Below are 16,558 nucleotides of genomic sequence, written 5' to 3' on the forward strand. Positions count from 1 at the left end.
TTTAATAAGTTATTCAGTAACTATAAACTTTGTATTTTGTGAAAAGTTGTTGAGAGTAAAAGTTATGTCCAAAGCTCAAGTTCCAACAAAAGAAAGTCAACTGGAAAAAAGGCCTCCTTGATCTGTAATTCATCTTCACAAGTAAAATATGTTAATATCAGTAACATCAAAGTCAAGCATGAACAGTCAAGGCAAATACAGATTTCTTTTGTTTCTGATTCATAAGGCCTCAACTATCTCAAAAATAGGTTATGGAAAAAAGGAACACAAATCCTGCAGACTCTGGCCTCTAAGTAATAAACATATTTAACATGACCTACCAATATAATGCAAGAATTATGTCCTAGTTCTCGTTCATCTAAATATGAAAAAGCTGTTTCTCTTGTGTAAATCATTATCTAATTGAAAATTCAATACTATGCATACTATGGTATATGTGATACTGTGACAATAAGAATATATGCAACAATCAATTAATTAATGCACATCAGAATTGTTTTAACATATTAGGCAAGTTGCTGAGTTTTCCATTAATTCAATACAGCAAATATTTTTATGATATATTTGCAGTATTCTGACACTTGTCTACTGCTGAAGACTGTATGTTGACCACAAGAAATATTTTATCTTTTTATGTTGTAGGGTTACTTTGACATTGACATATAGCTGTATACTCGTAAGTAATATGACTTATCAGCATTCTAGATCGCAAGGTATAAGCACATAGCAACTTCAATAATTAAAAAAATATGGACAAAAATCTGATTTCAAAATTGATATTACCATAAAATGGTCAGCATTATTCTCAAATGTTTAATTCATCTTACATTAAGTACAATTACAACTAAAATTAACTAACATAGAAACTAAGTTAAAACAAACCTTTGATGTCTATCTGTCACCTGACCACACCTGTACACTATTTTATTGATTTTAAATATTGACAATTTCGTTCAATTTTCGCATGCATTTAAAACAACAATGAATCTCTATAAAAACCAATAAATCTATTCTTTAGTCACCTTTGAATGAAATCATATACCACTCTTTGTGTACATTTAATCCCCAAAATTCTCTCGATCAGTGTTTGTTTTAATAGATTAATAGGATTTCGGGAATCAATAGAATGCCAAAGTGCCAGGTCACAGAATTATTGGCTATTCTCCAGTGTCAACTCTTTCCTTTCTACTTCTTACTATATATACTGCTTTTAGTACACATTTGAAAATTTATGGCAATTGCATTGAACTTTAATATTAAGTTAAAACAGTTTACAGAAACAACAGTATACTGTCAGTAGAAAAAGAACAAATGGTTGATTGTATTCATGACAGATTTACGAGTATATAAACATTCAAAGTCAAATTAAAATGTAATATAAGTTTTTAAACCTTATTCTGTTTTTTTATTTTCTGTTGAGTGAGTTCTTTGAAACACAAATGAACCATCTAAAATCCTTAGAAAGGCCAATCCTTTACAGTAATTCAACTTATTTCAAGCTAGAAATTTAATTTTATAAATGAAAAACAGACAAAGGTTCTGTAACTTGATTTACAGAAAGAAAGAACCTGGGTAATGATTGATTGATGACTTCTTTAGTGTATAATGTACAGTGGCAAATATTACAAGTCGATGTAAGACTATGACAATATGAACATATGAATAGAACCTGCTTTCTACTAGACCCATGTGCTGAGTTATATCATGACCTTTGACAAGGCAATAGTCAGCAGGAAGAAATGCCACTCCACATGGACACATTAAACTTACTCAAAACCAACCAGTTTCTTTAGCTCTGACATAACTTAAGTAGCCAATATCATTTTTTAAAGTCCTTGGATTGACCTTATGAGGGATCAAACCTTTGAGCTTCCACACTCAAGGCAAGTACACCACTACCAGTCAACCAAGGCAGGCTAAGTTCCAACCACTAAGGTTAAAAGGTCAAACCACATTTTAGTGAGGAAATAGTCCAAATGTTTACAGCACAGTTTATTAAATAGCCAAATATTTTGTTAAGTGGTAATATGAATAAAAATATAAAAATAATTGTTGTTTTCAAACTTAAATAAAAGAAATTCCAATGAAGAAACATTTAAGATTTCTGATTGTAAGTTATTACACTTCAGCCAAATTTTTATAACAGTTTGAAAAAAACAATTATTTTTACATTTTAAGTCAAGTGTAGCCACAGACTAACAAAACCAGAAATTCTACTCATATACAGGGGGTTATAGACAGAAAGATAAAAAGAACAAATGCTTACAAACATTAATCTGCCACCAACTTCTCCATTTAATTTCTGCATTTCTTTTTTAAGGTCAACCAGTTTTTTATGAAGTCTTAAAAATTGTGGATTGTCACTGGATAATACTTGTTCGTCTTTCCAACCAGCACCCAGCCACTGGTTGTACTCCTCTGGTTTTACTGTAAATATAAAAAGAAAAAGTAAAAGTAAAGAAATGGTTCAAAAAGGGGAGATAACTGCATCTTTTTTCAAACAATTTTTTTCAACTTTAACAATGGGAGATAATTCATATATTCTTATACAAATCAGCAGAAAAGGTTGGTAATGAAAGACACTTTTTATGTTCAAATGCAGTAATCCAAACCAAATTTAAACAAATAGCCGTTTATTCAAATTAGAATAAAAACAGGGTGACTAAATAGGTTAAACTTATATGAATTCACTGTTCTAAATAATTAAATTAAAAGACAGGTTAGGTTTATATTACAGGTTCCTATTTTTGAAATGATTGATCGTTGCTTGTTTAACAAATGAAGCAGATCTTATGTTTTATGAAGATTTCAAAGATGAATATCAACAAATTGGTAATTTTAATAGTAATCATGTTCAAATACTAATAGTGAAGCCAGCACACAGATATGAATTCACTGTTCTAAATAATTAAATTAAAAGACAGGTTAGGTTTATATTACAGGTTCCTATTTTTGAAATGATTGATTGATCGTTGCTTGTTTAACAAATGAAGCAGATCTTATGTTTTATGAAGATTTCAAAGATGAATATCAACAAACTGGTAATTTTAATAGTAATCATGTTCAAATACTAATAGTGAAGCCAGCACTCTACAGAATGACATGTTTTCTATGAAATCAGGCCCTGATTTTATGTATGAAATATAATGCTTTTGAAATTTTAGTAATAAGTTGTATTTTCTTTTTTTCAGGACAATTAAATGTGGCATTGCACAACTGCTTTAAAAGTGGTGCATACATGCTTTGTTAACTCCGTTCAGTCCGAAACATTTCTTTATCTATGAGCAATCGGATAAAAAATGGACTACTAGAGACGCAACAAGACAAGATCCTATTTCTTTTACTATATATACATGTCTTCTTTGACTGTCCATGACGTTAAAATACTAAATCCCTGGGATGTGTTTTAATTGATTTTAGTCTCTGATGCATAATTTTTTATTATTAATTGTTTTTGGCTTTTAACTAGCTGTCAGTAACTGCGAGTACTCTCAAATCGTACTTTCTTGTTTATTTGACCTGTTGATACTAATTGTAATGCTTTTTTGTTATTTAATGTTATTCAGGGTTATATCTGGTCTATATACCAGCTTTGATAAGTGTTTGGTATTACTATAAATTTTCACTTCTTCGTACCATGAACATCAAAATTATTTATTTCGTAAAAATATTTCCTTTCTCTATTTGAACTGTACACGTATAACTAACAACAAAATTATTTTCATTTACCTGTGTTTAAAGTAATTGCAAATGGCTGATATTTTTGTTCAAGCATATTGTTTTTCTTAAATTGTTTAACATTTCACAGCGGTATAACATGTTACTTTTATTATTCTTCCCTTAGTTTATTTATTTTGTATTTACATTGTATCATAGATCAAATTTATTTGTTCAGTGTATGTTCACTGGTGTTAATATGTCTTTTGATTGAGTTAAGCCATTTCAATTGATATTTTATAGTGTGTCTTTCTATGTTGTGATGTTACACTATTGTTTCAGATAAGGGTGAAGGTTTTGTACCATTAAAACGTTTAAAACCGCTGCAATTGTTTGCACCTGTTCTTAGTCAGGAATCTGATGTTCAGTAGTTGTCATTTGTTGATATGGTTCATAAGTGTTTCTCGTTTCTCGTTTTTTTTTATAGATTAGAGAGTTAGTTTTCCCGTTTGAATGGTTTTACACTAGTAATTTTTGGGGCCCTTTATAGCTTGCTGTTCGGTGTGAGCCAAGGCTCCGTGTTGAAGACCGTACTTTGACCTATAATGGTTTACTTTTATAAATTTTGACTTGGATGGAGAGTTGTCTCATTGGCACTCATACCACATCTTCTTATATCTATATACAGATGAACTGACAACTCTTATAAAATCAAAGGATCATATCCATGATATAAAAAATTTATAGTCCTCAGTGTATCAGTATATCTTATTCACTGTTAAGCTTAACAAAAGTTATGCAGAAATTTAGTCAAGACATTACAAATGTTAAGGCAAAAATAATCGAAGAGAAATATCATATCAATTATCCTTATTAAATTTTTTTTTTGATTTACCAATCAATAGGCTTCCTTCATATAATTTGTATAACCCCAGCTTATAAAACTGGTCTGGTTAATTCACTTGCTGTCACTTCTAACTATGTAGATCATAAATCTTGTGATATTTGAATGTTTATAAATACCTAAAGAAATATATACTTATAAAATGTGAGATAACTCTTACCATCTACGTTCATAAACACTGGATCTTCCTCCTCAGATTTCTCCATCTCTACTGAAGGTTTTCTACTGCTCCAACTTTCTATAAATTTATCACTAAATTCATGTAAATTTTCTATAACTATTTCATTTTCTATTGACTGTTTACTGTTATTATTGTCTACTAAATGGTTGCTAAGGAACACGTCAGAACCCTTAATGGACTTCCAACTTAATGCTTCTTTGTCAAAGGGACTAATCTTAAATGGATAGTGGACTTCTGGCTCTTCTCCTTCTGATAAATTACTTTTCTTTCTTTCCTCTGAAAAATATAATACTTTGTCTTATTTTTCTGCATAAGCATTTGTTATAATTAAAAAAATCTCACAGGCTTAAACAATATTAAGAGTTGTCATTAAAACTTTGCATTATAGACAAAATCGCCTGAAGATAATCTATTGTTTTGACTCAAATTCAACCATGGTGGATATTGGTTCCAAACAACTCATAGTTTTGAATTAGTATGGCATCCTATAATCCTATTTGACAGAGTGATCTTTACAATAACCACAGCACTAAAACCTTGACCAGCTTCAACTTCTCAATACCACAATGGAAAGCATTAGTCTTTGTTTAATGTTTTTTTCTGAAAACTTCAATTCATTGCAGACAATGTCATTCTTATTGTAAAATATACAGAAAAAAACAAATGTGTTTGTCACCACATAATTTTTATTATCCAAAATAAGAAAAACAAAAAGTCATTTGCTGACCACAAAAACAGAGGTTCCTTTTCCACAGAGTAATTTTACAAACATGACTTTGACAGTAATCTTTTTATCCGTTCTATTGTTTCTAATCTTCTGGTCAGTGACTTTAACAATAGTAAGAAGGATAACTCTGCCAAAAAGTCAATCGTTTTAAATACTGTTATCCAATAATCTGATTTCTTTGTACTTAAGGTTATTCTATAGTAGCTAGAAAGTTGTTTCACAAGTCATAATTCACCTTAAGAAAAAATCAAAACATTGCGTATTTTTATTATACTCATATAACAAAGCTATAGATGTAACATAGTAAACCTGCTATCAAATTGCAGTAAAACATTGAATGTGGAGTAAGAGTAACACCTGTATATATACTTCACAAAACTCAGTACAATCTTTTCTTTAAGTGGAAATGATGAACCATATCTAATCAAAAGGTCAATTGGCTGAGGTCCGGTCGCCCGATAACTTTAAAGAAAAAAGCTTGTCTCTCCCATCCCATACATATAAACCTTGATGCAATGGTTCATCTGACAAGAGGAATAACCTAAGTTTAAGTGTCAAAACCCTAGTGCTACTGTTGGTCATTGCTTGGAGTACCTATATGTTCTATTGTGATAAATTCCTTTCTCATAGTGAATGTAACATTAGTTCTAACATCTTGGTCTCTTCATTGGTCAAGTGATAAGCTATAGTAAAGATCCTTTAACTTCATGGTTAAAAATCACCTGATTGTATAATGTAAAACAGCCATTTAAATTAGGTGGTGTTATGGAAGTGTTCCTAGTGTCCTTTTCATTCCTGAAAGCTTTGGTAGTCAAGTGCTGTAAAGTTGAAATCTTTCTGTACTTTTTGGCTTATTTTAGCTGTCAGGGAATCATACTTCAATCTAAGTGATATATGTTTTGTTAGTGGTATGTCAGTTACTCAATGAAACTGTCAATCACTTGTTTTTCTCAGATATTCAATGAAACTGTCAATCACTTGTTATGTCAGTTGTATGTCAGTTACTCAATGAAACTGTCAATCACTTGTTTTGTCAGTGGTATGTCAGTTACTCAATGAAACTGTCAATCACTTGTCTTGTCAGTGGTATGCCAGTTACCCATCGAAACTGACAACCACTTGTTTTGTTAGTTACTCCATTAAATTGTAGATCACTGGTTTTGTCAGTGGTATGTCAGAAACTGAATGAGACTGTTAATCACTTGTATTGTCAGTTACTCCATGAAACTGTCAATAACATGTTATATCATTGGTATGATAGTCATTAAAAAAAATGTCAATCACTTGTTTTGTCAGTAACTCCATGAAACTGTCAATGACATGTTTTATAAGTGGTATGATAGTCATTCAATAAAAATTTCAATCACTTGTTTTGTCAGTTGTATGTCAGTTACTCAATGAAACTGTCAATCACTTGTCTTGTCAGTGGTATGCCAGTTACCCATTGAAACTGACACCCACTTGTTTTGTCAGTTACTCCATTAAATTGTAGATCACAGGTTTTGTCAGTGGTATGTTAGAAACTGAATAAGACTGTCAATCACTTGTATTGTCAGTTACTCCATGAAACTGTCAATAACATGTTATATCAGTGGTATGATAATCATTCAAAAAAATGTCAATCACTTGTTTTGTCAATTCCTGAATGAAATTGTAGATCACTGGTTTTGTCAGTGGTAGGTCAGTTACTCATTGAAACTGTGAATCACTTGTTTTGTTAGTTATTTGATGAAACTGTCAATAACATGTTTCGACAGTGGTATGTCAGTTACTCAATGAAACTGTCAACCCTTGTTTTGTATGTATTAAGAAAATAAATTTTTTATCGTAAATTAAGATTTGTTCTCCTTCCTAACTTAGCCAAATTAATTCCTCCCCCCCCCCCCCCCCCCACCCCAAGATAATTAACTGAATTAGCATCTACAATGATGTGTTATATATGACAGGTGATGTGGAGTAAATGTCAATGAGACAGCAACCCAGCAACATAAGTAAGACATAAAGTTTACCTTTTCTCTGTTCATACAGCTGATGGAAAGGATCAGGATCTTTTGTTGCCTTCTTATGTTTTGTTCCTAATCTCTGAAGAAAAAGATAACATACCAAGAATGTAAAATAATGAGAGGCAAATTATCTATAATTGATATCCATACAATATCTTATCATAAGGAGTTGTTCAAAAACATAAAATTGGAATAGTTGAAAAGTTATTCATATTTCAAGATGTATGACTATACATAAAATTCCATTCATTTCGTTCATAAATTACAGAAAAAAGTGTGGAAAACTGATACTAAAACAGAAAAAACCTCAACAAAACTCAACCTTAATCTGTAGCTTCTTATGATGTGACTATATACCAAATATTAAATCAATTGATTCAGGTATTACAGAAAAAAGAAGGTTTTTTTCAAGCAGTTTTATATATCCTATGGCTACAACTTCCACAAAATCGCTCAACTTAAATAAAATTTTAACTTAATCTGGACTTTCCTTTGATATGACTATATACTAAACACTATTGACTAATTATATAAGATAGACAAACAGACAAAATAATTTTTTACAATCTTAGGAATAAATATAAACAAGATTTTCAATTTCTGTACCTTATTTAGTTCATCGGTATCGTATTTGATCCGTCGAATCTCATCCTGTAGTTTTTGTTCTCCTAGTATAACTTTCACTGTTTCTTGTCTTACTTTTTCATGTTCTTTTTTCAATCTTAAAAAAACATTCAATACTTTTATGTACAAATATTGCATGACATATGCTTTTTTTTCTACCCATGCAAGAATTTGATATTTTCATCAGTCAACTTTATTTTAGATGTCAAACATTTCCAATTTTCAATGCAGTTTGAAATTCAAAACTTGCATGTAATTTGTATATAATAATTCAATTGCACAAATACAAAGTAAATTAATTAAGTTCAGTCATAACTTATTAAAAACTTAAATTGCAGTAAGTACCGGTACATACCATTAAAAGGTGATAATTGAGGTAAACCTTGAAGAATATATAGGATATATTTATGTTTTTTTGTTTTTTTTTAATCAACAAGGAGCTTTTTACTTCTCTAGACAATTAAACAAACCAAAAATACAAAATGATACCGCCATAAGAAGGAAAATGTTCCTACAGCTGCAAAATTTACCTGGAGACAATTTCCTCAAGTTTATCAATATCTTCTGTGTTCCTAGTGTTCAAATTCAATATTTCATCTGCTGTGAGAGGACAATTCCCTGTGTTTTGAAGTAAGCCACACTGTAAATACATGTACATACAAGTTAAATATGTATATGTTATAAAAAAGAATTTTATAAATAATCATTCTAGAAAGTTTGACAGGTTTGGGTTTGAAAATGTTTAAAGTGACGTGTGAATGTTTTCTGTATATTCAAGCATTGTAAAAAGTTTATAAAAGACTCTGTGGTAAAAACTATAGCACATTAAATAGATACTCTATTCCCCACTTGCATGCTCCCCCCCCCCCCCCCTGCCCACTTCCCTAACACTCACCATACTATTAGCCTGATGTGCACATCATGCAACCAGGCCACCATTTCACAAAAGGTCGTAAATCGTGAAATAGGTTGTACGACCATGTTTACGATATGCGACCGTTTCACAAATATTAACGATTTACGACTTACATGAAATATTGGTTGCAAACTCACAACTGGTCTAAGCTCTTAAATCGGAAAATGTGTCAATAGAGGAGAAAATAAGTGTCATGTCAGATAACAATGGTTGCATTTTTAGCTTTACGCGAACACCTAAAATTAGAATTACTTCAAGAGATAAAGGAAACAGTACACTGTGAGTTTTTGAGATGTAAATTGAATAAATTGATGAACTAACCAAAGGTTATGATAATGGAAGTGGTAGGCTTGTGATAGGTTCAAATGTCAGTCTAACATTAAGAAGTCATACAATACCAGCCCTTCTGTGGGTGTTAAATTCTTTTATTTTGAAATATTTTGAGCTCCTGCTATTGCCCCAATAAACAATTTATCTCCCTTGAAAGACTTTAAAAGTAAGAAAAAAATTGTAAACAGTCATGTATTATCGGATACGTGTATTTCATCCATCTATGAACAGGACAGCAATTTAAACTAACATGAAAAGTTATACATTCATATTATACAGAAACTTACCAATTCTTTTTCAATGTTCACTTTTTCCTTCAGTAAATCAAGTCTTTTTTTTTCTTGTAAGCTCTGATTTTTCCTCTTTTCCTAGAAAGTATTAGAAAGTGTAAGTTTTTGTAACATCCTTTAGTTGGTAACCTTAGAAATAGCATCAAAATAATTAGTTTGCATGAAATTATAATGCTTGAACAGTTTCTACTACTATAATCAATAGTTTTAATGTTTAAAAAGTTAATTTTATATCTATTTAGTTTTTTGTGTTAAATCAATACTTACAAAAAAGAAAAGCAAAATTGCACAACAAAAACCTTCAACATATTCAATAGTAATTAAAATCACCTATTAGAATTCCTATTGTAAACATCTATATCAAACTGGATCCTATCTCCAAAATGATATATATTTCAGTTTATTTACATGTTATTGGGATTAAATAACCAAAAACAAATATTTCAAAATTGTTTCAAGTTTGCGGGTGTCGGGTGTTTATCATTTTACAGTCATGCAAATTAGTAATTACAACTGGTTATGAATGGTTTTTTATGTTACTCTTTACAATTCACTAATATGTCAGGTACTAATAACAAGTCTTGGATACTATTCATGTTTACAAGTGGACATATTTCAAATTTTCGATAAGATCTTATTTATGACTGAAATATTAAAATTTCATGTCATAATGTTAGCCAGGGTGAAATAACAGATATTCAGTTTTTGATAGCTGTGCAAAGGTCATAAGAGTTTAAAACATCAAAAGCAAGGTCAACAATAACTAGTCTAGTTATCTAAGTGAATAAGATTTTCTTAAAATAATAAAATTGAGAATGGAAATGGGGAATGTGTCAAAGAGACAACAACCCCACCTTTATTGTAGCATCAACTGTTGGATAATTTCTTTTAATTTCTGCCACAATTAGGGTATCTAATTAATTCATACATCAAATACATGTCTATATTTAAATAAAGATTAGCAGAGGACCAAAAGTTAAAATGTCAAAAATTGACAATGTATTAATGACAAAGACAACCTACAAAGACAGACTGGCATAAAATAAATCACCTGCATTTATCAGGTGCTCTGGAAGGGTAAGCATATCCTGCAATGCATCTTAATATCTAGGAATAGGTAAATGGAGGTAGACTATTGGTCAGAAGATCAAGTGTAAACTAGTTTAATTCCTATTTCTAATTTAGAACAATATTTGAAAAGACAGACACACCATCATAATACTTAATTTATATAATTTAAAAAAAAAAGGAAAAAAGTAAGAATACACCTTATCGCTATTTGTCCGCCAATACTGGACATCACAAAAGTAACCGTCAAATTTTGATGTCATAATAGAAAATATCTGACGCCACAATGAAAAAGTGATTGTTGTTTGATGTCAGAAGTTCAAGCAGACAGATTCTCGGGTCAAGCGGGACAGATTTCCACATAGCGATAAAGTGTATTGGAAGAAATGTTAATAAAAATGTCAATTACTTATACATTTTGTGCATTTTTGTTTAACCAATTTTAACTTTCAGATCAAATCCTTAAAGACATGTTTGAACTATTTTGATTTCCTATAGTAAATACAAACCTTTAAAGACATAAGCCTCTGCTTGTGCTGTTCATATTTGCTGACCCTACAAATACAAAACATTTACAATCAGCTTATGATGCATTTGACTTTTGTCCTAATTAGCCCACAAGAAAACCAGATCAGGTATACATGCTTGTGACATCAATTTTTTGTAGTTGAATTTGTAAGATATTTAAATGATTTTTTAATACTAAAAAAAAGCTCTTTTTGTCCACTTTGGCTTGCCATATATGATTCAAGAGACAAGCTCTTTTGAGTCTTCAAGTTTTTTTTCCACATGTAAATCTAGCATCTTTGACCACTAAACTTGATGTTAAATAGGGTTTGTCACCTTATATTGAACCATTGCACCAAATCAGTTATTGATATCTGACTTTGGGATCCAAGATGAAAGCTAAATAGTACTTATACACTTTATCAATGAGTTTATCAGGTGATCTTGACTTTTGGACAATATACTTAATATTATAAAAATAACGAGATGCAGTATGATTGCCAATGAGACAACTATCCATTAGAGTAGTTGTTTTTAATGGGAACTACTATACAAAGTTTTGCAACAGATATATTAATGGCATGCCAGGAGAGCCCACATAACACAGAAATCTTTAAAAGTTTCCAAACTGTAAACTGGGGTATAAAATAATGATTTTTCAAAGAAGTGTAATATGTAAAAAACAGAGGACATTTATAAACATTTGTGCAAATAAATAAGGCACAAAATAGTAGTCTATTGTTCATAACAATTCCATTTCATAAAAGGTTCAGCTGAGGTCAGAACATCTATGTTTGATATAAACAAAAGATATGACCATGTGGAATTTTAAAAATACAAACAATTAGGGACAATGATTATCTTTTGGTCCAATAAATTTGTGAATATAAACAAAAACAAGAATTTTAAAATGACAAACCCTTTCAACAATAAGACCGGTTTTAAATTTAGACCAAATTTTTGCAGCATTTCAAAAACCTGACAGATTTGTGGTTAAGCAAATAAAGTATTTATATTTAATCTAGTCCATTTTGACAGAATATCATTTTACATGGTTTTGTTTAAATTCAAAAAAAATATATACACATGAAGCTTTATACACACTAAACAAAGGCAGCACATGCTCTTATTGCATTTGTTTTAGCTAATTTCTATTACTGTAAATTCAGATATTACTACTAAGTTTTTATCAATGCAAAAAAATGCAACCATATCATGTTCGAGTATTCATAGTTTCAGTAGTGTTTTTATTCATAAATTTTTTGCAATTGCATAAATTAGATTTCACATTTTTTCCAGTGGTCATGAAATTGGCAATAATAAATGCATGCAATAATATCTGAATTTACAGTAATTATGTTAAGAACATAAAAAAATTTCACAATGTAAAATTTGCCATTGTTTTTTTATTTAAAAAAGAATCAAAGTGTTGTACTCACTTGACAATACAATAAACTATCCATACATGAAATGTCTCCCTAACCTGGATCTTACCATTCAGAAAATATGTGCAGAACTTCAACAATTTTAATGACAGACAGATTCTGTGATCCCTTTTAAATCAAAACAGCCTAATCTATTATAAGATACTTATATTTTACTAAATAAAACTATAATTTGGCCACATTCCAGCCATTGTAGGGGGAAATCTGGACACCTAGTGCTGATCACACAGCGTGAGTAGCCAAATCAGATAGAGAGCTTGACATTCGTTAAATGGTCATCAACATGCGATTTGATAGAATTCATATTACAAAACTATCAATAAATTGTTATTAGATATGAAATTTTGTATCATTTTGCAATTTGTCAGCTTTTGAAGCGTTCAATGAAAAGGTTAAATTGATGACCTTTGTATGTCCTACCATTAGTTCATTCATTCATACTTCTATTATAGAAAGTTATCAGTATAACTACAGAAGCACATCTGTGGCAGTAGATAGCTAAATGTTATGAAGTACTACCTGATTCTGTTAATTCAAGATTCTTTTTTCATTAAAACTGCAGAGTTTACCTCTGTGTTTTGGTCTGATATTACTTAGGACATTTTCAACTCAAAAATAATCATAACTGTCCTGACTTTTACTTATCCTACATATATCATTGTAAAACCAAGGACAGTCAACAACTCAAACACATTCCACTAAACAATAAGTTTGAGACATAAGACAAGAAAACTTGAAGTAAATAATCAATTGATCTTATTGATTTATAGGTTAATGTACACATGAAAACTTTCTTTATCTTACCTCAGTATTGACCACTTAATACCTGGGATATGATAACATACAATTCATTTACTCTGAAAATTAATACCTGGCAGAGAGAACTTTGTCACTCCTGAAGATTCTAAGTCTTCTGTTTAATTTTGTAAATGAAGAAAAGATTAATTTTGGAAACTTTATAAATTCCAGAAGAAACTTTAATAATTCAATTGTTCAATAAATCCAATATTTTCAAATAAACTAGGGGCACCAAGCATTAGAAGTGTAATACTCTAGAATCTTGATTTTAAAACTATAAGGAATTTTTTCTTTTAATATTCTGAATGGGGTACATGTCATATTTAGACCACTCCATGATTTGCACAAAATGTTGTTGGACATCACATTACTGAATCATTACATTTAACATTAACAATTTTTTTGTTTAACAATATGAATGGACCTTTAAGCACAAACTAAACGTCCATATTACACAGAGACAATATTGGATATTACAATATAAGAAACAAAATCACACTCTAACACCAAAAATACTAGGTAAGATGCAATGATTTAAAGAAAGGTAAATATATCCTGCTCCACTTGGCACCCATCATACTGGTCTGAGGCACAGCCTGTAATTGTAAAAAACTGGCTCAGATCAATACACTTCTTGTATACATACCTGGATTTTCTGGCTTGCAGTGAAATAGGAGAAATTTTGTCAGGATGGCAAATGAAAGGGTTCACACTCCCATCTAGTTCATTTCCTGAAGAAGAAATAAAAAGAATTATAGTAAGAGAAGAAACACAAGAGTGTGTGTGAGTGAATTGTTCAAGTTTACAAAACTTATTATGCTAGCTTACTTATTAGCATCAGATATAAACCTCTGTAATAAAGGTTGCCTATAAGGTCTTCCTTTCTGAGCCCAGTTGCATGCCCAATCTCCTTTACAAGACCTCTTTATTTGGAGTATCATTGCTCATGAATAAAAGGGGATGTGGGGTATACCTCAATGAGACAGATATTTAACATAGATAAGCAAAAGACATGCCTTGTTCTTATTCCCTTAAATCTTCATCTGCTTTTCTATTCTGAAACTGTAAAGATGTTTTAGAACCCTTTCCTTTATCATCCCTATATAAAGTATCTTTCTTTAAATGTCACTTTACTGACATTTGTACCCCCTTTCCCAAGTTAGAGACATTTAACTTATCCTAATTTCCCTTTTAATTTTAAGTTACTCATTCATTATGCAACTTTTCTGATGTTTTATCCCCATTTCCTATACCTATTCTGTTTTGAGTATTTTTGGTTATCTTTATTCCTTCCATCTTCCAGTTAATTTATCCTCTTACCCTCTATTTCAATTATATTTTGTGATCTTGTTCCATTCACAAGACTGCCTATCGTTTTATCCAATTTGACGATCTCTAAATTTCTTAGCTTACCTTGTCGCTATTCGCTAGATTGCCCACCTGTTTCTGTAAATTCAGAAATTATTGCGGGCATTTATTAATATGATTTCATCATGACAGGCTAAAATTTGAGAACAATTATTGTGATTACACAACAAGCTGCATACAAATATATGTGTCAGATTTCAGAATTCTTATCACAAATATCACCCAATCGCATAATGGACAATAATAAAAACCTCGCAATGATTTCTAAATTTTCAGTACTTTATTTAACACTGTACAGCTGTTTATCCCCTCTCTCCACCATCTCTATTTTAAGTATTTTGGCTGACCTTGTCCCTATTCACCCAACTGCCTATCTGCTTATAAAATTTAACACCTTACTTGTTTATCCGCTCTCCCTTCCCCTCTCACTACACCTGTTCTAAGTATCTTTGCTAACTTTGTCCCCATTCACTCAAATGCCCATCTGCTTATCTAATTAGGCACCTATTAGATGTTTTATCCCCACCCAATGCCCTTTCCACCACATCTATTATCATAAGTGTCTTGGCTTACCTTGTCCCCATTCAAATGACTGCCCATCTGCTTATCCAATTTGTCACCTTACAGATGTTTTATAACATTTCAATAGGGTTTATACTGGACATTTCAAAGCTCTTTATTGATCTCAAATTTTATTTACATGTGGTTTGTAAACAAAACTTGTGTATTTACTACAAAAACAGGGATTTACTATGTATTTAAGTAAATACTCAACAAAAGTCATGGCTAATCAATATCTTGGTCAGCTTTAATTTGTAATTCTGGAAACATATATGTTCTTTCTAAACACCTGGGCAATATTCTGTGTTATCATAATAAATTTCCCCCTTTATACTTTAAAAAAAACATCTAAATAAACAAAAGAACATAAATTCCCAATGTCACATATCCTGTGCCTGCACATCAATAAAAAGGTATGGCCCCTCCTAAACACTTACTTGTGCCTTAACTTCAATAAAAAGTAAGAGACCCCTCCTAAAAAAATGATTGAGCTGCACATCAACAGATCAATAAAAAGATAGAGGCTCATCCTAAAACAATTGCTTGTTCCAGTTCCAGCATTTCCATAAAAAGATAGAGGCCCTTCCTAAAACAGTAGCTTGTTCCTGCATTTCAATAAATAAGGTGATAGGTAGTTAGTTGATTACTAGAATTTTAAATATTATCCTGACTTTTATGTTAGATCATCCATAGAAACTTCAATAAAGTTATGCCTTGTTCAAATAAATTGAAGAGGTTATATCCTAAGATTTAAATTCTAAATCTAAAACAACCATTCGTCTGGTCTGTGTTTTTGTTCGATGTTTTTCTGCTTTGTATCAATCTGTTGAGTTAAGCCATTCTCAACTGATTTTTATAGTTTGTTTTTATGTTGTACTGTAACACCACTGTCCCAGGATAGGGGAAGATGAGTGCTCACAAACATATTTAACCCCGCCACATTCTTTATGTGCCTGTCCCAAGTCAGGAGCCTGTAGTTCAGTGGTTGCCATTGGTTTCTGTCTGTCATATTTGTTTTTCATAGATTGTTGTATAAAAATTAAGCAATTAGTTTTCTTGATTGAATTGTTTCATATTTTTCATGTCAGGGCCTTTTATAGCCTACCATATGGTCTGGGTTTTTCTCCTTGTTGAAGGCCGTACGGTTAACTATAATTGCTTACATCCACTTCATTTGAA

At 30.9% G+C, this 16,558-nt stretch overlaps 1 protein-coding gene across 4 annotated transcripts in view; it reads right to left on the reverse strand.

The window, feature by feature from the left end:
• The window catches only part of LOC127734587 (microtubule-associated protein futsch-like), a 94,037-nt gene that overhangs the window by 43,387 nt on the left and 34,092 nt on the right, over positions 1 to 16,558 (reverse strand). For 3 of the 4 annotated variants that reach the window (XM_052244549.1, XM_052244544.1, XM_052244556.1), the window contains exons 6-13: positions 14,097 to 14,181; positions 11,210 to 11,255; positions 9,630 to 9,710; positions 8,627 to 8,736; positions 8,079 to 8,193; positions 7,479 to 7,551; positions 4,722 to 5,018; positions 2,267 to 2,427 (exon numbers count right to left, since the gene is read on the reverse strand). In XM_052244549.1, coding sequence (XP_052100509.1) covers positions 2,267 to 2,427; positions 4,722 to 5,018; positions 7,479 to 7,551; positions 8,079 to 8,193; positions 8,627 to 8,736; positions 9,630 to 9,710; positions 11,210 to 11,255; positions 14,097 to 14,181 — 968 coding nt within the window. Of the gene's footprint in view, positions 1 to 2,266; positions 2,428 to 4,721; positions 5,019 to 7,478; positions 7,552 to 8,078; positions 8,194 to 8,626; positions 8,737 to 9,629; positions 9,711 to 11,209; positions 11,256 to 12,646; positions 12,757 to 14,096; positions 14,182 to 16,558 lie in introns of those variants that run through there. The other variant, XM_052244565.1, reaches the window with a different exon arrangement.

This window comes from Mytilus californianus, unplaced genomic scaffold (assembly GCF_021869535.1).
Source record: "Mytilus californianus isolate M0D057914Y unplaced genomic scaffold, xbMytCali1.0.p SCAF_1, whole genome shotgun sequence".
Classification (NCBI taxonomy): Eukaryota; Metazoa; Mollusca; class Bivalvia; order Mytilida; family Mytilidae; genus Mytilus; species Mytilus californianus.